General features: G+C 43.9%; 1 protein-coding gene across 9 annotated transcripts; it reads right to left on the bottom strand.

The window, feature by feature from the left end:
* On the bottom strand, positions 1 to 23422 carry KCNJ15 (potassium inwardly rectifying channel subfamily J member 15). Of its 9 annotated transcripts, XM_088052207.1 has the most exons (3): positions 23264 to 23422; positions 22957 to 23030; positions 1 to 2156 (listed from the first exon to the last, which is right to left on the bottom strand). In XM_088052207.1, the coding sequence occupies exon 3, from the start codon at positions 2138 to 2140 to the stop codon at positions 1010 to 1012; it is 1131 nt and encodes a 376-aa protein (XP_087908333.1). In that variant the 5' UTR covers positions 2141 to 2156; positions 22957 to 23030; positions 23264 to 23422; the 3' UTR covers positions 1 to 1009. The 9 variants fall into 9 exon arrangements, with proteins under 9 accessions (XP_087908333.1, XP_087908335.1, XP_087908336.1 ...); XM_088052209.1 differs by lacking the exon at positions 22957 to 23030 and having other exon boundaries at positions 23195 to 23422; XM_088052210.1 differs by lacking the exon at positions 22957 to 23030.
* Between the last annotated feature and the right edge of the window lie 1977 nt (positions 23423 to 25399).

Below are 25399 nucleotides of genomic sequence, written 5' to 3'. Positions count from 1 at the left end.
TCAAATTAAATTCATTTATTAATGGAATGGTTTTAGTAGACCAAAATTGATTTGGATGAAAGGAATGCTTGTCCTTTATGGCTGCCAGAAAAAGTAAATATTGTCTACAGATATTACACAGCTTTCTTTTAACCAAAATTGAATACGGTCCGGAGCAAAGCAAGCAATCTGTAGAATTGTATTGTTATGCTGCTGTTACAAACTATTTACATTGGATAAAAAAAACCAGGTGTCTCAAAGCCAGCTATAACCTTAGTTGATTACTATTGTGATCCTGTGTGTGTCTTGCCCTCATCTCCCCTTTTTGCTATCAGATATAAATCAGGCATTAGCAAGGTTAAAAAAAAGTGAGTGATCCTAAAACAATCACAAAACAAGCTCCGAGCAGCAGAGACAGAGAGCGAGTTCTCTTCCCCACCACCCAGCACTGCTTTGCCACCCTCCTTTGAGATTTAAGAAGGAGTTTAACCCCTCCCTGAAGCCCTTCCCACATCCAACCATCTGTCTCTTCAATCAACTTACTTTTAGCGCCAGGAATCCCCACGCAGGTGATCCCTGGTACGAGAATACACATTTTAAAGATACCTATTTCAAAGGAGCACGTTTTCCTCTAGCAGTGCTGTGTGCTGTCCCTGCACGTTCACAGTAAAACCATGTCAAATAAATACTCGAGGGAATCAGCACAGTGCATCCAGTTTCACTTTCCAAAAGGAAAGTGGCATGTCTGCTTTCAGTGGTGGCATAAGGCAGAGGTCTGACATAATCCAAATTTCGCCAAGTCATGATCGGGAACGAAGAAATCCTGCCTAATTACAAAATAATTGATTAACAACTCGGCCAAAGGGGTAAATTTACTGTACACCAAAGCTATTTGCTGAAACAGGACTGAAAAGGAAATAATCCTGAAAAGGACTTCACTTCTGGTTTCACAGCAGACATACAGCACAGAAAGTGTGGGTTTTTTTCAGTTTGCAGGAAAAGGATTATTCAGAATAGTTTGTCCATCCAATCAAACATTACTCTGCTGTAACAACATTGTTCTCAGTTCCCTCTCTCTTTGGTCCTCCTGCCTGTATTTCTCCTCCAGCTTTTGCTTTTCAGAGTCCATACTGTAAAATGTAGAATCTGTGCTTCTCCTGATCTTCTCAAACTGACTGAAATCCGCCACGTACTTTCCATTTGGAGAGAGGGAAACCACAGGCACAAACTCATAGCCCCAGTGGATCTCCTCAGGGATGTAGGAAGTCCTGCTCTGGCAGACAGCACTGGTGGACTCCACCGTGGCATTCAGGAGCACCACGAGCTCAAAGTCCTTCTCCTTGAGGTTTTGAGGTGTGAGGTCTCTCAGAGGGCTGCTTTCATCCAAAATGTGGTAGAAGGTCAAAGGCAAAATGAGAAAGGGACTCTCCGAAGAGGAGTCAACGTTGAATTTGACACTGGCTTGGTTCAGCAGAATCCTCTCCCCTTCTTTGGTTTCGTAGGTCTGAAGAAGCTTCCCAGAGAGCTGACACTGTATCAGGAGGCTCTTCCTCATGTTTGCCACTCTGATCACCAGGCAAAGCTCCCCGTTGTGTTTGGTGATGACAGCACAGTGGCTGAATTTAATCGTCTCTGCCCTTTTTTTGGGCCTGGCGATCTTGGCCAGGAAGGTACCTGTGATGAAGATCTCAATCAGGGTGGTGATGACCAGCTGGGCCACAAGCAAGAAAATGGCGTGGGGACACTCCTCGGTGATGAAACGAAATCCGTAGCCAATGGTTGTCTGGGACTCCAGGGAGAAAAGGAATGCCCCAGTCAGGGAATCCACGTTCTTCACGCACGGCTCCCGCTTTGGGGAGAACTTGTTCATCTCCAAGTCCCCGTGAAGGAAAGCGATGGCGTAGTAGATCACCCCAAAGAGGAACCAGGTCATGACAAAAGTAGCAGCAAACAGGGTGAGTTTGTACCTCCACTTCATGTCTATGACTGTGGTCCACAGGTCCTGCAGGTAGAGCAGGTAAATGCCATCGACTTTGTCAATCCTGACGTTGCTGTGGCCGCTCTTGGACATCACGCGGGGTTTGTGTGCCTTGAGCACGGCGCTGTCGATGCCGCCGCTGACCAGGGGCACGCGGGACATGTTGATCTTTGTGGGCTCCATCCTCACTGCTTCAGTCCTGAGGAGAGAGGAGAAAAGAAAGCTGTTACTTAATGAAGCCAGAGCCGACTTTGAGGAGTATTTGAAAATGTTGATGGAGAGAAGCACAAACAATCTAAACACAGCAGCAGTGAATAAAAACAGCTGGAATATAAAGTTACCACCGTACAGTATCTGACATTACAAATAATTTTATATTCTTTTTTTTTTTTTTTTCCAGGGATAAAAAAAAATCATTCTTTGATTCTGGTGCCTGCCAAGTATGGAGAAGTAGGTTTCTTTTACGATAGCCTGCAAAAGAAATTTGTCAAAGCTGAAATTTTATATCAGTACTTTATTTCTGTAAAAGGCATTAAATCTTTCTTTTTTTTCCTTACGTTTCTCTAGAGAAGAGGCTCTTTTTGATTAGTGAGCAGGTTTTCTTTAATGCCCTGAAGAGAGACATCTGATCAGAATTAAAGTCGCTGGGCTCAGAACGCAGATCCAGCTCACCACCTCTGTCCCTTCCTGCGACGGAGGCAGAATGAGCCAGACCAGCTTTCACTGGGAACAATTAACTTCCACAAGTCATTTACTCAGTCGGATCTGGCTCTTTGTGACGGACCTACAACTAACCTAGAGGGAAACAAAGCAGACCTGAGCACATCAAAGGCGAGGTCTGGAATATTTACACCTGGGTGCGACACTCTGAAGCTGTCTGCACTGGACAGCACAGCCACATTTTAAGCTGTCTGAGGGGGGGGGAGAAAAAAAAAAAATTAAAAAAAAGGAAGTAATTGCCAAAGTCAGCATTCTAAACGTGGGCCCTGACCTGCGCGACCCCAGCAATCATTGGAGCACCAACTCCTGGATTGGTTTAGTGGGTATCAGTCCGGATGGAGAGGGAGAGTGCGAGCACCCAGGGCTGGGCAGAGCCCCCAGGGTGAGGCAGAGCCCTGCCTGTGCCAGCTGGACAAGGCACAGAACCGGACCCGGCTCGCAGGACCAGACAGCGATTACGTAGAGCAAGGACAGTGCATGTTATAGTCGTTCCCAACAACAAAACTTCCTGCTGACAAAAGCAACAAAGAAAAAAAACATCCCATGCATCCTTTGTGCTTTGGCAGGTCTCACAAAAAGGCATTGTTTTGTCCCATTGTTTTCCTCAAAAAGAGCCTCCAAGTCAGTGATTAGTTTTCGCCAACCTCTGGAAAAAAAAAAAAAAGAAAATAAAAGAAAAAAAAATAATGTCTTCCTTATAGCTACTTAAAAGAATTTTGCAGGAAGTACAAGATATATTTGTGGGACACAAATGTGCCAGCCCAGGACATCAGCATAATTACTCACTGAAGTACCTTTCCTGTTATGTCAATTAAGGAGAATTTCAGTTTGTGACTGTACTCATCACACTGTTGCAGGTTTTCTGGGAAAGGGTAATTAAACTTAGCCCCCATAACTGTAGCTCATTCCAGTTTTGGTTTAATCACCAACATTTCTCTTCCACAGCTATGAACCATTGCCACAGATATATATTTGTAAAAGAAAAGAGCGCATCCATGATCCCAGTAGGAGATTCCTTATGTGACAGTCAAATCAACACAAAGAGCGCAGCATGTCCGGATAATAAACAGGAAAAAACCTTCAAGTGATCTGAAAAAGAACAACGGGAGGAAATGTGGGGGCTGGGAGGGATAGGGCTGGGAAGGACTGTACATGCAACTGCTCCTCAGGCCCAGCACTACTGTCAGGGTAAATATGTGCAGCCTCTAATGGGAAACCTTTCAGGCAAGTGCAGGTTCTTCAGGGAAGAGGCTCCCCACACCAAGCCTCTCCCTGGATAGGACATGGATTTAAAACATACCCAAAAGTCTGTTCTGAAATCAGCACAACTCTCCCTCTCAAGCAGACTTTCCCCTTAGCCAGTACTTCCACAGCACCAGAGCAATCACTGGGATCTCTGCTCCAGTGTTGGAGGCACATCCCCATCCCAGCCCCTTGCTCAGCCTACCTGGACCCCTGCTCCTGGGAGCAATTCCCAGGGCTGACAGTTCCTCCTCGCCTGGAGGTCACAGGGATGGAGACAGCCAAGGCTCCACCTCCCCTCCTTGGAGCTCCAGCGGTGGGTTTGGGCTGGAGGGGCAGGGACAGGGCTCCTGGGGTGTCTGGAGGTCAGAGTTACCTGTCCAAGGTCAGGGATGGCCCAAGGACACTCAGCTCTGCACACTCACCATGGCTCTGCCATGCCCAGGAGACCCTGGATCCTGCACCAGGGCTTGGCATGTGTGTGTGGGATGCAGTGGGAATAACAACAGTTAGAGTATCTTGGAATGGTTTGGGTTGGAATGGAACTTAAAGCCATCCAGTGCCAGCCCTGCCATGGCAGGGACACCTCCCACTGTCCCAGGAGCTCCCAATGTCCAGCCTGGCCTTGGGCACTGCCAGGGATCCAGGGGCAGCCCCAGCTGCTCTGGCAATTCCATCCCAGCCCCTGCCCACCCTGCCAGGGAAGGAAAAGATTCATCCCTCCCAAGGGCCTGGGAACAGCCCTTTCCCTCTCTCTGCTCTGCCCTGGAATAGGTTGTTCCCTGTCCAAGAGCCCCAAATGAAAAGAATCCTGAAACTGCAGCCCCACATTTCCAGACCTGCTGAAGGGCAGCACTGCGGATAAGACACCAAAATGCCATGGCAGAAGAGCTCCCCCCAAAAGATGGGAGGCAGCAAGGAATTTTCAAGGCACACAAGGAATTTCCCTGGGCTGTACCAACAGAGAAAGGGACAGCTGTAAAATTTGCCATTTCAGGTTTTCAGCTGAGAAATGAAGCTGTGCTGCAGCCCTGGACAAGTCTGGCACACTCCAGACTCCAGCTCAGAGCCAAGGCTGCTTCTCACTGTCCATCTACCCCATCCCCACGTGTAATGTTTATCCCCACATGTAGCAGAGCAGGAAATTTTGGAGTCTGACATAGGTGAAAGAGGCTTTTTCAGAAACAAGAAAAAAATTTCCCCCATCATCTTTTGTGTCCTCCCTTGATTTGTGACAAAGTTACTCAGCTTTACAGCCACTTCCTGAAATGGATCCCAGCCAATTTCTGCTGCTTTTTTTGGTGGCAGGGTTTTTTTTTTGTGTGTGTTGATTTGCTTCCTATTTTTTTTTTTTTTTCTCTCACATCACTCTTTCCTGTGTGATCCCGAATTTCTCTAGTGCTCTTTTCCTCCCCAGGGAAACTCCTCTTGGTTTCCCTTCCTTGCAGAAATACTTCCCTTTTCTGTCACACTGACATGGGAAGAGAGGATCTGTCACGCTGCCTCTGCTTCCCTCCCTTATCCCTGGCAGCAGCCAGCAGCAATCACTTGGGGGAAGAAACTCTGAGGAAACCATCAGTAGAAAAAATAAAAAAAGGAGATTCAGATGAGGATTGTCTCCTGCCCCCACTTCTCCACTGCTTGCTGAGTGAAGTGACCACTATAATATCCCCAAATAAATTATTTATGGGTGTCTGTATGTGTAAAAAACACATTATAGCACCTGCATTGCTATTTCCCATCTCATAGAGGCACCTCACACCCTCTGCCCTGACAATCAACCCCAGCACCTCAGCCAAAATACTTTGGTTTGTTTGGTTTATGCTCACTCTAAATCACAAAACACATCTACCACAGTAAGTTAATATGAACAACCAAGCTTAAATAATAAGAGTAACGTATATTTTTAAATTAAAAGAACTTCTGTCTGTTCCCTAACTGATTTTACACTGATAAATTACTTTTTATTGCTGTAAATCCAAGTGGAGCTGCAAATAAAACTGAGCTGAAGTAGAGCTAAGGAAACATACTTCAAGAGGGAAGAAAATGAAATTGTTTCAGGATTGTTTAGCATTCTGATGCCCTTTGAATTACCTCCTTTCCTCACCAGCCCTTTAGGAGCAGCCAAAGGAGACTCCCCCTCAGAGCATATGGAAGTTCAAAGTCAATAAAACGCAGAGCTACATACCAAACCACCAAGCATGAATACCTTGACATGAAGGTAATTCCAGCAGCCAGGGGTCTAACCAGCACATTGCCACTGCTTCCAGGGAGCACATTATCAGGGAGCCGGGGCCAGCCTGCATACACGCAAAAATGTTCCTCTTGCATGGAGCCAGCTTTGCTTGTGCAAGACCTCTCTTGGCAGACACAAGTGATTAAAAGCGTACAGGAGCATGACTTGTTCGAAGGGCCTCAGCTGTTTTCCTTTTTTATTTTTTTTCCCCAATCAGATATGGCTTTGCCACTGGAGCAAATCCTCACGCATGCTTCGCTGCCACTCCGAGACGGGGACAGAACTTGAGCTGTTTTTTCAACCAGCAAAAAAAAAACCCCAAAAACCAAAAAAAAACCAGGCTTGGCACCGAAGAAATGAAAAGCCCGGGGTGAGGAAAGAAAACATTGAGGAGGGATGCATAATCTTCAGATCTTTCCTAGGTCTGATGTGGTTCAGTAGGTTACAAAAGTGCCTCCTGAATTCTCAGTGCTCTGCGTAGCATGAACATCCTCCTCCCTCTGGGCTGTGCACCAGGTTATGCTGTACAACTGTCAACCAGCAAAATCCTGCTCGGTGGCTGAGTTATGGAATTCAAGAGGAGCAGGAGAGGAGGGAGGGAGGGAAGGAGAGGCTGAAAAAGGGGTGCTTTGCCTCTGGCGCAGCCACACAGCTGGACACTGCTGCCCTGGGCTCCAAAAAGAGCCCTTCAGTGCACCAGGGTGACTCACAGGCTTGAAAGGCTAAATTTACTCATTTTTGGGTTTTATCACAAAAAGACTGAGGCAAGAGAGCCGTAAATACACCCTCAAGTCAAAATCAGCTCCCAAAGCTGTGCCTTCAGCTTGGAGCCACCCATCAGCACAGTTTAGCCCTGGGAATGGTCACTCTTCCCAATTTGGGCTCCAGGAGCAGGTGAAAGCAGGGACACGTCCTGGCCCAGCACAGGGAGGGTTGAGGGGTGCAGTGGTCAAGCCAGAGATGGGTTTTACATCACTCACAGCAGGGCCAGGGCATCAACCATTCACAGAGCAGTGAAAACCCAAATCCATCTGTCTCTCCTAGGCTGCTGCCTGCTGGGCATGGAAGATGAATTAAAGCTGGAGATATCTCCTGAGTGTTGTTTCTGAGGGAGATTTGTCCAGGAATGTTGTTGTTCCCCAGGACAGGGCGCAAGGCTCTGCAGTAATTATGGATTTACACAGAGGAGCCTTTGGAAATACACTGAGGTGAAAAAATAGGAGAACAAGCAAGAAGGCAGAATGGAGGCAAAAGATGACTCAAAGCTTACTGGAATTAATGGAGAAGCTCCCAGTGATTCCCAAGTCTCTGGATCAGGCCTCGAAGGGGAGAAAAAGCACATCCTGCAAGGGTGTGAGCAGTTCACACACTGCAAGTGAGCATCCACCCTCCCAGAATCCTGCCCTCCAGCCTCTGCCCTGGGCTCTGGGGATGAGCAGGGGCCTTGGCCATGCACATCCTTCAAGCACACCCAAATATTCTTCCAGGGAGAAATTAATAAACTCCTCACATCACAAGACTCTCCTTTTTGTGCTCAGAAACATGGTTTATGCACAGCTGGGAAAAAAAACCAAAAACAACCAAAGAAAGATTCCCCAGAAACCTGTCTTGGGTTTTTTTTTTATTTTTTTATGAATGGCTTTTCTTCAGCAGTGCAGTACAAAATACTTTAGAATGCCTCCCTGGCTGGCACATTGTTGCTCCAAAGTATTCTCAAACACTGGGAGAGCAGTTAAACATTTAGAACCTGCCCATGCTGTGATGCTCTTCCCACCCACAAACCCTTTCCTCATTCTTGCTGTGCAAACCATCCCTGGCTCTTTCCACACAGACAAGTCTGAACAGACTCCTGGGACCTTGCCCTCTCTGTTTCTGGGAGGTTGGGTGCCAGAGCTGCTCTGCAAGGCTGAAAGGGACATTTATTGTTGCATTTTGCTAATCAAACTCATACCCTGCACTTCCAGTTACATCTTGGGCTGCTGTGGGAGCATTAAACATCTCAGCACAGAGAAGGAACCATGCTGGGACAGAACAGAGTGATGTCCTATCCCAGCTGAGCTGAGCAGCCAATATAAAGCCAGGACTAAACTTCCAGAGAGCTCAGTGCCAACTGTTGTCCTGTTTTGCAGTCACTGCCACTATTTCTCCACTCTCCTCTTCCAGGATGACCTTAGGGACTTCCAGCATCTAAATCCTGTCATTTTTCTCCCTGAAGGATGCCCTTTACCACAAGGGCATCACTCATTATCCTGCTTCCCCTCATTTTGTTTTCTATCCCATTCCTCTCCTCACTCTCTGTGAATCAAAAGATCCAAACCAAGAGTGCTTACCCTACCCCCAGAGGAGTGTGCAGCTGACTGCATAACGCTTTATGTTCAGCAAAAATCTCCCTGTAGGTTCACACCACCCATCCCTGACCTCTCCATCACATCAGAGAATCACAGAAGGGTTTGGGTTGGAAGGGACCTTAAAGGTCATCTCATTCCAACCCCCTGCCACAGGCAGCAACAACTCTGTTTCAGTGGTTTCAGACTCTGCAAAGCTTCATTTAGTGCAAGGTCTCCCCTCCCCATCTTCCCAGCTCCCCATCAGTCAGAAATGTGGGAATGAAGCTCAGACTCAAGGAGGAGTCTCACCTTCACCTCCAGGGATCAGATTTGGGACCACAAGTGGCAGCAGCCACAGGGTTTGAGGAGCCTTGCAGGAGGGAGGTGGAGAAGGAGAGCAGGGGATATGTTGGGAGAAGACTGAAGACAAGCCAAGGAATGCCTCATTTTTTGGCTCTTCCTGCTCAGACACAATATCAATTAATCCATGTGGTGTTTTGTGGCATGCCTGAACGCAGAGCTCCTGGGCATCCAGCAGGGTGAGGGTCAGGGATGAAGACACCTGTAAACATTCCAGCACGAAACAGGAGCTGGGCAGGGATTTTCTGCAAAATAGTTTTTCACTTAGTCAACTCAGGCCTACCTAAGTCCTTCCTAAGTACTTAATTCCTTTTTTGGGAACGGGCCCTTGGCCAGCCAGCTGCTCTGGCTACTGGGAAAGTGTTTTTACACAGCTCCTGCTGCCTTCCCCATCCCAGAGTGGGGACAGGCCACCTCTCCGGAGCACAGCTCCCAGGGAAAAGCACCCAGAGGGGCTGATGCTGCCTTTCTTTAGTCTGGTTCCAGGGCTGGGGCTCCAGGTGGGTGAGCTGTTTGCCCCAAAGGCACGTTTTCTCTTGATTTCTGCCTCTTTGGATACTGCCTGGTATAAATTACCTGGCTGAAATCCGCCTGCACCAGCTCACGTGCCAAGAGTTTCATGGTTTTGTGCCCAAAACAAGGGATGTCTGTGTTTCCTTTCAGTTTTCAGGTCGCAGGGTGGCAGCTTCATTAGCCAACGAGATAGAAAATAATTAGTCTGAGGCCATTTTCTGCTGAGGTTATGTTGGAAAAAGTTCAAGGGGAAGGGAATCCCCTCCCAGGTCAGCAGGAGAACAAAGGGATTGGACTGGACTGCTGTAAGGGAAACCCTACAGGAGCCTTCCAGTTCCTAAAGGGGGCTGGAGAGGGGCTTTTCATAGGGACAGGGTGTGACAGGATCAGAGGGAATGGCCTTAAGGTGAAGGAGGGAAGATTTAGATGTGAGGAAAGAATTCCCTGGCAGGGTGGGCAGGGGCTGGGATGGAATTGCCAGAGCAGCTGGGGCTGCCCCTGGATCCCTGGCAGTGCCCAAGGCCAGGCTGGACATTGGGAGCACCTGGGACAGTGGGAGGTGTCCCTGCCATGGCTGGGGTGGCACTGGATGAGCTTTAAGTTCCCTTCCAACCCAAACCATTCCATGATTCCATGATAAACTTGCTGGGATTGTCACTCCCTGCTCACCATAGATTGGCTGTGTCCTTCTTTCCCTTCTTTCACAGCAGATAAGGGACAGCACCTTGTTTTTAACCTTCCTAGTACTCACCCATCACTTCATCACTTTGAATAATAGTAATAATAATAATAATAATAATAATAAATATAAATATAATAACAACAAAGTTAAATTCAGAGCAACTGATTTGCCAGCCTGCAGCTGGTTTGAAATTTGCTGCATCTGTTTCAAAGCTGAAGAGGGGTTAGTGGAACAGAAGACTGCTCTGCTTTATTTTCTTGTTTGTTTGCCTTTTTCCTCCAAAGTCATTTCTTGGCCTAATAAAAATCTGGTTTTGTTTAAAAACAAGCAAGCAAACAAACCCAGAACCAGACACTTCCCCTGGATTTTTAATTTCAATTGTCAGCAGGTGGTTGAAAACGAAGAGGAGTGTGCCAAGTCGTGGCAGGGAGAAAAGCGAGCGCTTTGCTGGTCGTTCAAAAATTGGGATGAAACAGCTGCAGATTTGCCTTCCCCAGGGCTGCTGCTTCTCCCTGACTCTCAGCTGGGACAGGAAAGACATTTATCAGGCAGCACTGGGGCATTTCAGACCAGTTAGAGCAGATAATTTATTTATAATTGTGCTCCTCTTTATATTTTTTTTTTCATGACAGATCCCCTGGTGCCCCAAACCCAACATCAGACACCAGGTTCCAGCACCACAAGAGCATCATCTCCTACCTGTATCCCAACCCTACAAGGAAAGGAGCACATCCTGGGGCTCAGCAGCTCCCTGTTTTAATTACACTGTGTGGTGCCAGCTGGTTGCAGTGTCCCAGTCAAGTTGGGGTTTGTTTTTAATTAGTCACTGCACACCAGGGCTCTCTCAGAGCTGGAGGTGTGGCCATGGGGGCGAGGCTCCCTGCAGGGAGCTGGGGCAGAGTTTTTTGCTCTGTTTTCTCCCCCTAAATCACATTTCCAGTAAATCACAGCTCTCTTGTAGCCCATGCCACGAGCTCATTAAGAATTGCTCTAATGCCCCATGAACACCCCACAAATATTATGTTCACATACTCTGCAGAGATAAACCTGCTCATCATTTTCCATCTCTGTGTGCCCACCAAATCTCAGCACCGAAATGGCAGGCTATGAGAAGAGTTTTCCACCAAAAAAAAATTAAAAGTCCTGTCCCTTTAAAACATCTAAAAACCTCAGTAGTATTCAAAGTAATGGTAGGGTGCAAAAGGCCATGAAGCTGGTAAGGGAAAAGAAAAATATAATATTATTTAAAGGTCTATATATTGGTAACCTTTTTTTCATCTATTCCTAATGTGGACAAAATCAAATCTAACTGTGGAAGCAGCACACCTTGACCCAGCAGGAAGGTGGATGCTGTTACTGGAGTAAAGTTTTTCCTATAAAAGAATTCCTGGATCCTTTTTACCTGTTTGCTGTGGCTGATTTGTGCTGCTTCATGTAGGCAGAGCAATGATAAATACAGAGAAACCCGCTAAATAATCCAAATTTTTGTCATCTCTGCATGGCCAGGACACACCAGTGAATTTGGAGTGGTGCTTGCCATCCTCCAGAGCACATTTCCAAGAAAGAAGGATGGGTTTGTCAGGGTTTCATCTTAAAACTTGTTGCAAGCTGATTTTTGCAGGAAGTTATTTGGTTATGAAGAATTGCCCTGCCTGTGTGAACAAGTTCACACTGTGGAAGATGTTTTTAAAAAGAGTCACTTCTCTCATGCTGACAAAATGCAGCCTGTGAGACAAAGTACTCACTTCTCTCACTCAAATCTAAATTATTTTTACATTGGATGTCTTTCTCTTCTAAGAAAAGCACAGATGATGCTAATAATATCATATAACTGACTTCTTTTTTGTTAATTACTTTACAGTGAATTACAGCAATGGTGCACAATATTCTCTTTGAGAAAAAACATCTTCAAAAATGTTCATTCCTACCCTATTTTGTCTGCACTACAAAGATTTCAAATTGCCTAAAGCACCCATTTCCCTTGATTGTCCAGGTCTGATAAATGGAGATCAAGCTCTGCTTCATCTCAAACAAATGTTTGGAAGCTACTACACCTAAACAAAACTTAAAAACTTTAAATGCTGGAAAGAAAATTCAATAGTGTCCAACAGATTAAGAATGTGATATTTCATGGGCAAACATTTATGTGCATTTACATAGAAGTCAGAGGTTTGTTCCTACTCTTTAAAATATCATTCCATGGTGTTGTGAGCTCAGCTGGTGTCAAAAATACCAAGGCTGGGGGTTCAATCCCTGGATGAGTCATTCCCTTAAAAATTGGGTTTGATGATCCTTGCTGGACCCTTCCAACCCAGAAGATTCTGTGATTCCCAGTTCTGTAAAGCACAGTTGCAAGTCTAAAACATTGATGGGGGAGATTTTGCTCTATCTAAAGTCAGTTGTGGATGCACCTTCTTTCACACACATCCCCCTTTGGGCTGTTATTACCCTTAATAAAGTCTCTAGATCTTGAAATAAAATTATTTCCTCAAATGTCCAGCCTTGGACACATCCACAAGGACCAGGAACCACCACCTGGGTTGCAGAGCAAAGTCCTTTGCTAAAACAGCTCCCAAAAGTGTGCTGGGGTCACCCTGGGGCTCACACACCCTGTCCCCATCCCCAGTCCTGTCCCAACCCTGCTGCCCCTCACCAGCTCCCAGAGGGGACAGAAGTGCTCATGGGGGTCCTTTAAACCACCAAAATTCTGATGTACAAACCAGGGCCTCTCCCCTGCCTCCCTGAGATGGTCAGGCAAGAATTAAAGATACCAGCAACACTTTCCCATTGGTGTAGGGTTGCTTCTCCACAGCACTACCCAAAAGTTTCTTTTCAGGGCAGCTTTCTTTTTTTTCCTTCCTTTTTTTTTTTTTTGGTTTGTTTTTGGTTTGGTTTGGTTTTTTTGTTGTTCCTGACCAATCCATGGATGTGGTTAATTTAAGGTTTAAAAGGCTTTTGCTCACACATACACCACACACACCCATATATGTTTTCCACTGAAGTCTGTGCTTTTTCCTAGACCCACCCAAATTCCAGCACATAGCTTACTCCTGTGCCAAGCTTCCCTATTCTCCTTGCAATGAGTGGAAAAATGCCCTTTTTTCCATTCCTGCACATTTTAGGGGGAGAACCGTGAAGAGGAGAAGGAAGAATTTAGTTATACCTGTATTTTCAGAGCAGAAATAGGAAAGAACCTCAGTGTCCTCCATGGGAATGCTTTGTTTCTAAGGTTTATGAGGTTCTGAGCCCCAGTGCTTGCTTGGGACTCAGCTGGAATTGTGGAGTGCCAAGGAGATTTAAAAATTAATAAATGTGAAGTAAAAACAGCTGCTGGTTGGTGAAACTCCATTCTGTCCATATGAAGTACTTAACACTCCTGAATGTGCTGGTGTTTTAGTGGGGGCTGAGAGAAAATCAAAGATTAATGGTGAGAAACAATGGGGACTTTCAAGTGGAAATGGCTTCAGCCATGTCATTCTCTGCCCCCTTTAACTGGGTATTTTGGGCTACCAGCAAATTCAAGGAATCCCAGAATGATTTTGGTGGGAAGGGACCTGAAAGATCATCCAGTTCCAACCCTCTGCCATGGGCAGGGACATCTTCCACTGTCCCAGGTTGCTCCAAACCCTGACCAACCTGGATTTGAAACTTGGGGAAAGGTGGTGCACCAAGATCTGTAACAACACTCAATCTCCATCCAAAGCCTTTTCCATTTCTCTGGCCTCCGTGGGGATTCTCTAATGTCTGGTTAAGGCTGGCCCCCCTTGGATTTCCTCTTCTCAGGGAAGGCATTAATAAATCCTCTCTGACTTAACAGAGCTCCCTGTTTTCATGGAGCTTGTTGGAACATAATTTCTGAAGCCTCTGTTCACCTGCCAAGCCAAGCTGAAATTAGCCCATGGATTTAAAGACGTGGGCTGGTTTGTATCCCTTCACTCTTAGGTGATGGAAATTAAAATAGGCCAGGTTAATTATTTATCCTTTCAATCAGCAACATGCTAACATTTTACAGGAACTTATTGTCACTCATGTATCTGCAAAAAATTGGAATAAAATAGATTTTTTTTTCAAGAAGAAGCCATTTCCTGAGTCTCTTGACTGGGAGCTTACACAGCCCTGCTCTGTTGTGTCTTCCAGATAAACTCCCAAGAAATCAGAGGGAAAAGAATCTTTGTTTTCCTCATTGCTTTCCCAAATTGCTTGATCCCTGCCAGTTTCCATGACACAGACCCCTCAGTCTGCTGCAGAGACTGTGGCTTCGGAAAGGGAGGAAATAGCATGAAAGTACTGGTGCACATCAATGTTTTTGGATTTTCTCGCCAAACCAGAAATATCAAAACAAAATTTAAAAAAAAAAAAAAAAACAACAAAGTTTCAACTTTTCTGGAAAATTAAAAAAAAAAAAACAAACAAAAAAAACCAACAAAACAAAAAAAGGTCATTCTGGCTGTTTGTTGAAAGCAAAACTAAACCTTTCTTTTTGAGGTTTGCATGGAAATATGTGTGTGTGTGCGTCTCATTTAAATTAGGTGAGGAACAAAGCATTCATTGGAGTGACAGATTGTGACATCTCGCTTCCACAAAGTCAAAATACAATTTTTTTTTTGCTTTTCAGAATTGTTTTTTTTTTTTTTTCCATCTAAACCTGCCTTTTCAGCCCATAAGGCTTCTGTTTGAAAAGTCTCAGCCAACTGTAAGGACAGCGTGGGTTGGCTCGGGGACAAGTGACACTTGGAGTGACACAGCCTGTCCTGGTCCTTGGGATCTGGGAACACAACTCCAATTCCCTCCTCATTTTTCCTTTCCTCACAGTTTCTTAGGAGCCTCCATGAAAGCAGTGATAATGTGCCCAAACAAGACAAAAACCTCACGCTGCTTTTCAAAGCCCCTGCGTTTCCTTACCCTCAAAGGAGCCTGTTTTGCTGGTTTATTTACACATCCCTTATCTTTATGGCTGCTCCTTTATGATCCCATGTCATCTCCAAAGCTCCTGCAATCTTTTCCAGTTGGGAGCTCGGGAAGGTCCAGCTTTGATCACTGGAGTCATCAGGCTGAATAGAACATTGTTCCTGCTCCGCCGAGAATTTTTTCCTACTGCGCTCAGGACACCGCAAACTTATTTTTAAAACCCTACAACGCTCAGCAGCTCCTCTACCTTGTTTTTCTCTGAGTTTTACAGATGCCGTGGCTTTCAGGAGGCACTTTGATGTTTTCCAAGCTGCCTGATTTATGAGAACAAAAAATACCACCCTTCCCCAATTATTTTCTGTCGCCTTGTAATGAGGCTCGACGCATCAATGGAAATTCAGTCTAGGCACAAAGAATAACTGGGGAATGAGGAAATCAACTGCATCTCCCACAAGAGATCATTCTTCCAGTGGAAAAATCAACCTTTTTGTTCTCCAACCCTCTGTACTTTTCCTATAATATTTAATAAAGCCTCCATTTTCACTGGAAAACACACTTGATGAGAAATGTGTAACTGGTAGACCTTTCTGTGTTATTTTAGTGCTGTTTATATTCTATTTTAGTGCTGTTTGAACAGAATTCATATTTTGTAGGTAAGTGCTGAAGATAAGTGATGGCAAAAAGCAGCTGAGCAGGGCTGTGAATCTCCCAAATTGCAGCAGATTTCAGATGGGGTTAGGATCATGGCATTGCTGAAAGTCCAGGGACTGTCACTCCACCAGCCAGGTGGCAGCTCATTGGCAAAGCAGAAAACTCCTCCATTCACTGGTGTTAAACTCAGCCTTTCCCAAAGTAAAAGCTCTTTCTGAAAAGCTGTTCCCTTGCTCCACTTGCTGCACAGTTCAGACTTCTGGTCTGCAGGCAGCTTGATGCCACAGCATCTCCAAAATCCACCTTTTCTTCCAGCACAGAGTTTCAGTTTATTAATTATAACATTTTCCAAGGCTCCTCAGGCTCACAGTCCTTCTTGTCTGTCCTACTCGAAAATGCTGGGATAAAAAAAATTGTATTTCTTTTCTTCTCTTTTGACCATTTTAATTTCTCCTTCATTAATTCAAACATATTCACTTCTCTATAGCCCTAGAGGTCACAGTCTAACCTTTCCACAGCTGCTGACCCCCATAGCTCTGCTTTCTTCTGCTCTTTGTTGGCATCTCATTCCTCTTTGTCCTCAAATCAATCCCTGGGGACTTCTTGCTCCTTTCCTGGTTTAGACTTCTCCCATTCCACAATAGCTTCCCATGTGTCATAAATAAAATTCCCCTCTTCCCCATATCCTGAAAATCCACCTGTTTTGAGAGGCAACTTCCACAAACTTCTCCCCATCATTGTGTTCACCTACAAAGCTCCTCCTGTGTGTCCCTCACTGTTAGATCCAAAATAATTTACAGCAGATCCAAAGTTTTCCTCTTGTTCATCTGACTTCAGTGTGTGTTGAGGACCTGCTGTGCTGTGAGAAATAATTTGTTCTGACTGTAGGCTATGTTCAGCATCAGCATGGATAGTAAGTGATTTATTTCCTTGGAAGCACGCATTTTTCCAGGATGGAAACCTGGGATACCTTGAGGGATGGATGTGCCCATGTCCCTGCAGTGCCAGATGACCTGAGATCAGATCTTGAACTTTTAGACAGCTGGAATTGTATTTTCCTTGCACCTCTATAGCAAGGCCAGAGCTTTTGAAAGCTGCCAAGTTTATTTATTCCATGAAAATCAACTGTTCCAGTGTGTGTGAAGGTACCACTCTCCTCCTGGAAGGATGAGAATTACACACATTGATTACCTGGTACAGGTGTGCATTTTAAGCTGGAATATCCAGTTTAAATATATTAAATAAATACAGGTAAGTCTGAGTTGTGCTGCTGAAGGCTTTCAGATGAAATCCCAATGAAATGCTGTGCTGTCTGGGATCCCAGGTGAGATTACACACCATGATGTGCCCTTTCCATCACACACACCATTTAATTGTGGTAAAAAATGCAAATTATGCACTGAAGATTATGAACAGGTTTCTTATATAAAAACAACCCATATAGGATGCTAAAATAAGGTGCAGGATATGTCTGCTCTATTTTAAAGGTTCTTGCCTGTGACATTCCCTGTCACAAGTCACATGTCAATATGGAAACTGTCACAAAACCCTCACTAAAATAAAATATGGATTCATCAAGCCTGAAGGTTTAGAGGGCTCCCTCATCCATGATCACAGGATCACAGAATCATCAAGGTGGGACGAGAGCTTCCAGCTCATCCAGTCCCACCTCACCCCAGCCCCAGCAGCATCACCCCAAACCCTGTCCCCAAGGGCCACATCCAGACTCCCCTGGGACAATTCCAGTGACTCCAAACCTCCCTGGGCAGCTCATCCCAAGGCCTGACCGCTCTTCCAGGGAAATTTTCTTTCCCAGTCTCCACCCTGAGCCTCCCCTGGTGCCATTTGAGGCCATTTCCTCTCCTCCTTTCCCTTGGGACACGGCAGCAGAGCCCGACCCCCCCGGCTGTCCCCTCCTGCCAGGGACTTGTGCAGAGCCACAAGGGCCCCCTGAGCCTCCTTTGCTCCAGGCTGAGCCCCTTTCCCAGCTCCCTCAGCCCCTCCTGGGGCTCCAGCCCCTTCCCAGCTCCGTTCCCTGCCCTGGACACGCTCCAGCCCCTCCAGGGCTCTCCTGCACCAGCCACAACTGGAGCCAGCCCTCGAGGGGCCTCTCAGAGCCAGCACAGAGGGACAATCCCTGCCCTGCTCCTGCTGGACACACAATTCCTCACCCAGCCCAGGGGCCAGGGGCCTCTTGCCCACCTGGGCACCCCTGGGCTCGTGTCCAGCCCCTGGCACCACCACCCCCAATATTTGTATCTGTGTAATTCCAAAATATGAACAACCTGGCATCCTACACCTCTGTCACTGCTGCTTCTTTGAAAGCTTCCCCTTGTCATGGTGTGATTTCAAATCCTCCTCTCCTTTTCACCATGGTTCACCTACCATTTATTTAGCAAGATGGGAGTGATCAGTTGATGAAGAGCAAAAAGCTAAACCAGAATTATTTGGTGGCATGTACTTCCTCAAGCTGAGCAGAACTAAAGATCAGGAGCAGTTCCTGTTAAATGCACCTGGAGTTTTAAAAACTCAGCAAATTCTTGTCCACTGTTTCATCCTGAGGCTGGGGAATGAGGATCTGGTCGTTCTTCCAGCTTTTTGAAGATTTCACCCTAAATATTTCAGCTTATGTAGAAAAGCGCTTAAATCAAAGTTTCTTGTGAGAACAGAGAGGTTATTATTGATTCCTAACACATTTTCAGTTTTTGTGTGATGTCTTGGGTGGTTAACAAATTTCTTGTATTTCTCTGTATTTCTTAATGATTGTAAAGCAATCACAGACAAAAGATTTTCCTTGATGATATAATCATTATTTATAAGATCTAAACCATTTAAAGGCATGATATCCTCCCAAACATTTTCACTGTTTATCAACCAAAAATATACCTGCAAAGGCAGAACTCCACACTGAGGTACAGCAGGAAGATAAATCACTGGGCTAGCCCCACTGAAATGTGTCTTTTTGCATTTCTGCACAAAAAAGACAAAGAAATTTTCTTAAAATAAGATTTTATGTTCCCAGTCTGAGACCTTCAAGAGGGGCAGAGATTTATTACCAATAAGGATCACTTTGGGTCATGACCAAGTCACAGCTTTGGATATTTTATTCTGATAAGAAAAGAAATCAATGCTAAATTTTGCACATTTTTGTTCAAAAAATATAGTTAAATTTTATCCATTTTTATTTCAAAATGATGAATTTAAGGTTCAGTGCCTTCATTTTATTTTAATGGTTTGGAGTTTCTTTGGATAGCTTTTTAGGATTTTTTATACTGCAAGAACAGAGTAGGAAAGCACTTCAAGAACCAGGAACCCCAACAGACTCCCCTACAACAATTACTTTCTTATTAATTTTTAATTAATTCATTATGTGAATTAATTAATTAATTTCTGCCTATTCTTAGGGAAAAAAGAGTTTTAATCTAAAAATAATAAGCTGGGAACAGTCCAGATATCAACTACCAAGTGCCATTAATTGTGCCAGTCAACCAAACTCAATGTGGGGCTAAAATAAAATGTTGCCTTGAAAGTTTTTCTGGTTTTCATCCTATTTTTGTGAGAAAGTTCTGCCATTTGCATAAGGAAACGGATCAGGATTGCAGTTCCAACACCTCCTCCCAGATGCTGATACACTTTTGGTGTTCTCTGGAAATGAGAGTCTGGGTGGGAGGCTGGAGGGGTTCAGGAAAGAACAGCTGGCATGGAAGTTTCCAGGCTGGGCAGTTTGGAGTTGATCATTGCTGAGCAGAAAAGAAGGGGAAGCTTTGGGAAAATTTCACAGACAAGGTCAGGAAATCACTAAAACATTCATCTGGTTGTCATTTTCCTTGGGAAATTAAAAAATTAAATTAAAATCATTTAGCAAGGAAAATTTATTCACTGATCAAAATGTAAACCTCTATTTTATCCTATTTATTCTGGTTATTTTATTTGTATCTATTTTATTATATATTTTTGTCAAGCTGTGTAATTCTACAGAGAAGTGGAAATTTTGATCATGATATATTTCACCCTTTTCTCTTCATCAGTTTGTTCTAAGAATACATCTTTTAAAGTCATCTAAGTAGGTGCATTTTTATATATACTCCTTCCCTACAGATTATGGTAATATATTGAAGAGATAACCATTTTTATCATCTATTCTCAGCGCAGAAGTGCTAATTTTAGATAAAGTTCATGATGTGAAACCAGATTGAACCAATAGTGAAACCCCTCAGTTAAAACAATGGAGATTAAATTAATCCAAATCAGGTTATACTATTGTCCCAGTCAAAATTTATTTTACTTTATGATTTTTGAGTCATGACAAAGAGAAGGTGCCTCTCTGAACACAGACAAATCCAGCTGAGGAACTCCATGAGAAAAATCAACCAGAAAGGAACCAAATATGATTTCAAATGGGACCAACCCTTGTCCCAGCACTTCACTTTCACCAGAGGCAGCAGAAGGTTTGCAGAAGGCTCTGCTGGAAGATGAAATTTGCTGAACACCTTTCTCCCCAGTGGGTGTAAAGAACCACAAAGATGTCATCCCAAAAATGCCTCTTCATGTCCAAGCAATATTTGTCCAGTGAAGGGTGACAATGACCTAAAGCTTCACTCCTGTCACATCTTGTTCCCTTTCTGCCTGACCACGACCTCTGCCTTGCTGTGAACCTCAGGGTGTGCTGGCCACACAATTTCCTACTCTGGTCCTACAGAACAATTCCCTGCTTTGAGGAGCAGGCAGAGATGCTCTGCTTTGTGATGGATCCACATGTATTTCACACCACTCAGCACAGAGCAAGCAGGAGTTTCATTTCCACAGCAAGGTCCTTGGGAGCTGCTTTTCCCCTGCTGACTCCAGGAACATGCACAGCATTTTTCCCAAATTCTCTGCCATATTAACACCAAACTCTTTACCCTATTACCACCAAATTCTTTGTCATTTTAATACCAAGTTCTTTACCCTGTTACCACCAAGCTCTTTACCATATTAACACCAAGCCCTTTACCATATAAACACCAAGTTCTTTACCATATTAACACCAAGCTCTTTACCATATTAACACCAAGCCCTTTACCATATAACACCAAGTTCTTTACCATATTAACACCAAGCTCTTTGCCATATTAACACCAAGCCCTTTACCATATAACACCAAGTTCTTTACCATATTAACACCAAGCTCTTTGCCATATTAACACCAAGACTTTTACCATACAAACATCAAGTTCTTTACCCTGTTACCACCAAGCTCTTTACCATATTAACACCAAGCCCTTTACCATATAAACACCAAGCCTTTTACCACATAAACATCAAGTTCTTTACCCTATTAACACCAATTTCTTTGCCACATTAACACCAAGCCTTTTACCATATAAACATCAAGTTCTTTACCATATAAACATCAAGTTCTTTACCATATAAACACCAAGACTTTTACCATATAAACATCAAGTTCTTTACCATATTAACACCAAGCTCTTTGCCATATTAACACCAAGCCCTTTACCCTATTACCACCAAGCTCTTTACCATATCAACCCAAAAAGTTCTTTGCCATATTAAAAAACACATCCAGACACACTGAATGCTGAAATGATGCTCAAGCCTGCAATAAGTCACTCAAGCCATTCATGACTTCTCTCATCCCAAGGGGTTAAGGACAGCTCAGCTTTCAGATATTTAGCATTTGGTAAATTCTTTCCTAGTAAATTGACAACACTGATTTTTAATTGTTTCATACAATAATCAAGATTTTTTTAAAATTTTCATACACATATAAGGTGCCTCTAAAGGTAAAAACTTTTCCTTCCGTCAAGCAAACAAACCAAAAAGGCATCACATCACCCCAAAACCTGCCTTGTTTTTCCTTGAAAGAAAGTGAATCAAAATTTATTTCAAAATGCTCTGAGGTTCAGCATGTAAAACAATAACATTTCTGTTTTTCTTGGTGCTTCCCAGCCTTGGTCTCCACCTGTTCCCAAAGCCTGTGTCTGTGGACTGTGTGTCTGAGGAGAGGGAAACAGGAAAGGAGGCAGAAATAATATTCCAGACTGTTTTAATGAAATCTGGATAAATCAATAAAAAATTCAGCTGCAATCAGGGCTGTGGGCTAATGACTTGTTTGCCTCATTGCCTGAGGATCCAGGATCAAAAAGAACTATTTGTTTTCATTTAAAATTCTATAAAAAGTAACAGACTGAATTATTGTATGTACGTTGGAAGACTGAATCCCAAGTCATCTGCTGCTGTTTTTGTCTCTAGGCCATGCCTCATTTACTGGGATGGAATTCCTGGGGAAGTTTTTGGTCTGGTCTACAGTTCTGCTTTATAAAAGTGATGCCAGTTTGTACTGTAGAACCAGCACCGTGTTACACTCCAGGCTTGCTTCCTCCCTCCTGTTAGCTGATTATTAGGGAGTGCAGAGAGCATTGTGACATTTTACAACCAGGGAAATAAAGAAGACATTTCTTTAGCAGCAAATCTTCTCCCTTCCCCTCAATTAAAAAAAAAATCACAAGAAAACACAGACTTGGTGGGTAAACACACAGGCACTGCGATCAGAAAGACCCTGGAAATGCCTCTAAATACAGTCTGGGAGGGAACAAGGTTTAATTAAAAGTGCTGTGGATACTCCTGGTTCACAAAGGAAAGCCTGCTTTGTTCCTCTTCACAACCAGCACCTCATGGAGAAAAAGAGATTTTATCTGTAACTCTCACTGCAGCAGGATCCCAGTGTGAAAATAAAAAGGGAGGCAGTGGAAAAGTAGAGGGGAATTTGCACCACGGGCTTCGATTGTGATTATGAGCTAAAGTCAGACCTGTCGTAAACAAGTTGTGTGAAGACACAGGCAAAAGTTGGAAGACAATGCCTGAAGTTCTCCAACTCAGACATGTTTACATTCTTTACACCTTCCACATTAAAAATGACATTCTCTTTTCTTATACACAAAGGTAACAGGGACAGGATAAAGTTCCAGGCAGGTTTTCCCACCATGCCAATGAAAACTGATTTCTGCACTGAAAAAGAAAGAGCAAGAGCTGGCTGAAAGTTCCGATTCTAATGCTCTAAACAGCACTCTGGATTTCTACAGGAAAAAATCCCTGCCAGGCAAACAGTGACAAAGACAGGTTCAGCATCTGTCCCCCTCCCCAACATATAAAAATCTCAGCCCCATGCATTACAAACCCCATATTCAATGCTCTACATCAGTGGAAAGACCAAACTGTGACAGCTTTTGCTTAACTGCTGAACTGCCTCTATGTCAAAATCCAGAAAAAGGCATAATTTTATAAACATTTTTTCTTTTACACACAGTTTCTAAATCCTTAAACTACCAAAATATAGAAAAAAAATAGGAAAAGCACCTACTCCTCAGCTTCCAGTTCCACAGAGCTCCCAAAGCACTGCTAAGCATGTATGGATTTTTGACAAATACCTCTTACCTGTAAAAGAGCAATGTTCAGATTCCTTACTAGATGTTATCGTCATGACAAGTCAAACAATCTTTTTTATAGAAGGTTGGGCAGCTTTTCAATAAAGCATGTGTGCATTTAAAAAAAAAAAAAAAAAAAAAAACAAAACAGAAAAAATCCAACACAAAACAAACCCCTCAGAGAGTTTCCCTTCTCTCGCTGTCAGTCAAAAACAAGTTGAAATAAGCCTGAGTTGGAATTACCTGAATAAAGAAACTGGAGAGAGGGAGGGAGGAGAGGGAGGGAGGGAGAAAGAGAGGGAAAAAAAAAAAAGAAAAAAAGAGAAAGAGTCCGAGAGGAGACTCAGTGATGTCAGCACTGTGTGTTAAGGAAATCTACAGCTGAGCCCAGCAAACTTTATAACTGCACAGCTCTCAACACCCAGTTACGCGGTAAGCAAATACCTGCTTCAGAGGAAACTGATTTACTTCTAAAGAAGCCAGTTAATCTTTGAAGAAACTTCAGCCAGGCTGATCAAAGTCCCTGAAAGGCCTTATTTCCTAAATAAATAAGGTTATGAGTGGTTGTATAACGCTAAGAAAAGAGGAAGGATAAAAACTCAACGTTATCGATTACCCCTTTTACTGCTGGCAAAAGGGAGATTGAACCTCATCTGAAATAAATTCAGGTTATGGTTGTCACACACTGAGCTGCAGCAGCTGAAATCCCTGACCACCAAATTTTCCAACGTGTTTATCCACAAAACCCCTTTCCTTTGATGGCTTTTCTGGGTTTGCCTTTCTACTTTTGTTTCCCAGCTGCAGACAGCAGAGGCAGGGATGATTTGAGCAGGATGAAGTCAGGTACCTTGCAGACAGGGTTTAAAGCCTGTGCACTGCCACTGGTACCACGCTGGAATTTTATGGGATTCCCTGAGAATGCAAACAGCAGCAGGGAAAGGGATGTTGCTGCAGGCTCGTGTGATGCCCTTGGATATCATTATACTGTAATTCCTGGGAATTCCAAATCCCAGCAAGCTCCAGGACAGCACAGCCCAGCATCACCTGCAGGCACATCCCACAGTGCCTGGATAACTTCCTTCCCTTTCCCTTGGGAGAAGGAGCACATCAAACACTGGGATGAGTCTTTCACCACCCAAACTCTTCCCACCCCAAAACCCCAGGGAACACACCACCCAGAGCCAAATCCCTGCTAAACAGGGATCTAAATGCCATTAGCAGATATTAATAATGCCATGATATGTGACCAGAGGAAAGCAGGAGCTGGAATTCTGCTGTCAAGTGCAGCATTCAGGCAGTGCCAGTAGGCAGCAGCTGTTTTGCATTTAAAAGGGCAACACTTAGAGGTGGATTTTTTTTTTTTTTCCACTTTGCCAGAGACTAAAGAATTTCACACGACTTGGATTGTTCCCCGAATCCATGAACCTGTTGCACTGGTGTCTCTTTCTCTATATTTACTATGATGAAGATGGCAACAGCTATAAATATATTTATATTTATATATAAAAATGCTTGTGAAGGTCTTTTTCTGCTGTCAGATGAGCAGTTCTGTTTGCAGAGCTTCATCATGGGATGAAGCACCTATACCAGGAATTCTCTTCCTATCCCATTAAATTATGTTTAGCTGGGATTATACATTATTAAAAATTCCCAATTAAACCTTCCCCTTCTTCCTTCTGGGTAAAGTTAGACAAACTGCCCTAATCATAAATGAATAATGTGAATAAATAACCCAGAATAACCCACACATCTCCCAAATCAGCATTTGTGGCAGCATGGTGACCATGAAATCCACTGTAGTCTGAGGAGCCTTTGGAAGATCATAATATGAGAATATGGTCTGAGAGATGCTCAACAGTTCAGTTTTTAATCTTTTTTACTAAAGCTCTGTGGATTCCTATTCCATTCTGGAAAACAAAGCAGCACAGCAGAGAGTAGAACCTGAGTTGCATGGGCATTTCCCAGCTTTGTGTACATGATTTAAAAATGTAAATACCTTTCTTTGCACAGTTTTCCACCTTAAACAAGCATCACTTCCTTGTGGGTCCCCACAAACCGTGGGGCTGTTCCCACACTGCTGCTGAGGTGGGCCAGTAGGAGAAGTTAATTTGTCAGTTCATACCCTCCAAAATGCATAAATTCACTTTTTTTTTTTTTCTTCAGATTTACCTCAGTACCAGGGCTTATAAATCTCTTTCCTTGCAGCAACAAGGTGAGTTCAGAAGCGTGGGCTAGAGATGTTGAAATACTGATCCAAACTTCTCCATTCAATAAAGCTGAGCATGAAACCCCACAGTGATAAGAGGCTTGCTCAGGGCATTTTCAGATTTTATGTTGGCTCTGGATAAAGTTAAGTACGGAAAAGAAACAATAAAACTG

Source organism: Pseudopodoces humilis, chromosome 2, assembly GCF_049639895.1.
Source record: "Pseudopodoces humilis isolate 2021_Gansu_Grassland_sample_001 chromosome 2, ASM4963989v1, whole genome shotgun sequence".
In the NCBI taxonomy this organism is placed as follows: domain Eukaryota; kingdom Metazoa; phylum Chordata; class Aves; order Passeriformes; family Paridae; genus Pseudopodoces; species Pseudopodoces humilis.
The sequence above is the reverse complement of the archived record's forward strand: the minus strand, read 5'-3'. Positions and strand labels throughout refer to the sequence as shown.

What these genes read in the sequence shown, in the direction of transcription:
- KCNJ15 (XM_088052206.1), bottom strand. Translation starts at nt 6,250, where the DNA reads ATGCAAGAGGAACATTTTTGCGTGTATGCAGGCTGGCCCCGGCTCCCT. An exon ending in TATTCATGCTTGGTGGTTTG is followed by an intron (nt 2,157 to 6,107) that starts GTATGTAGCTCT and finishes CTCTCTCCTCAG; the next exon opens with GACTGAAGCAGTGAGGATGG.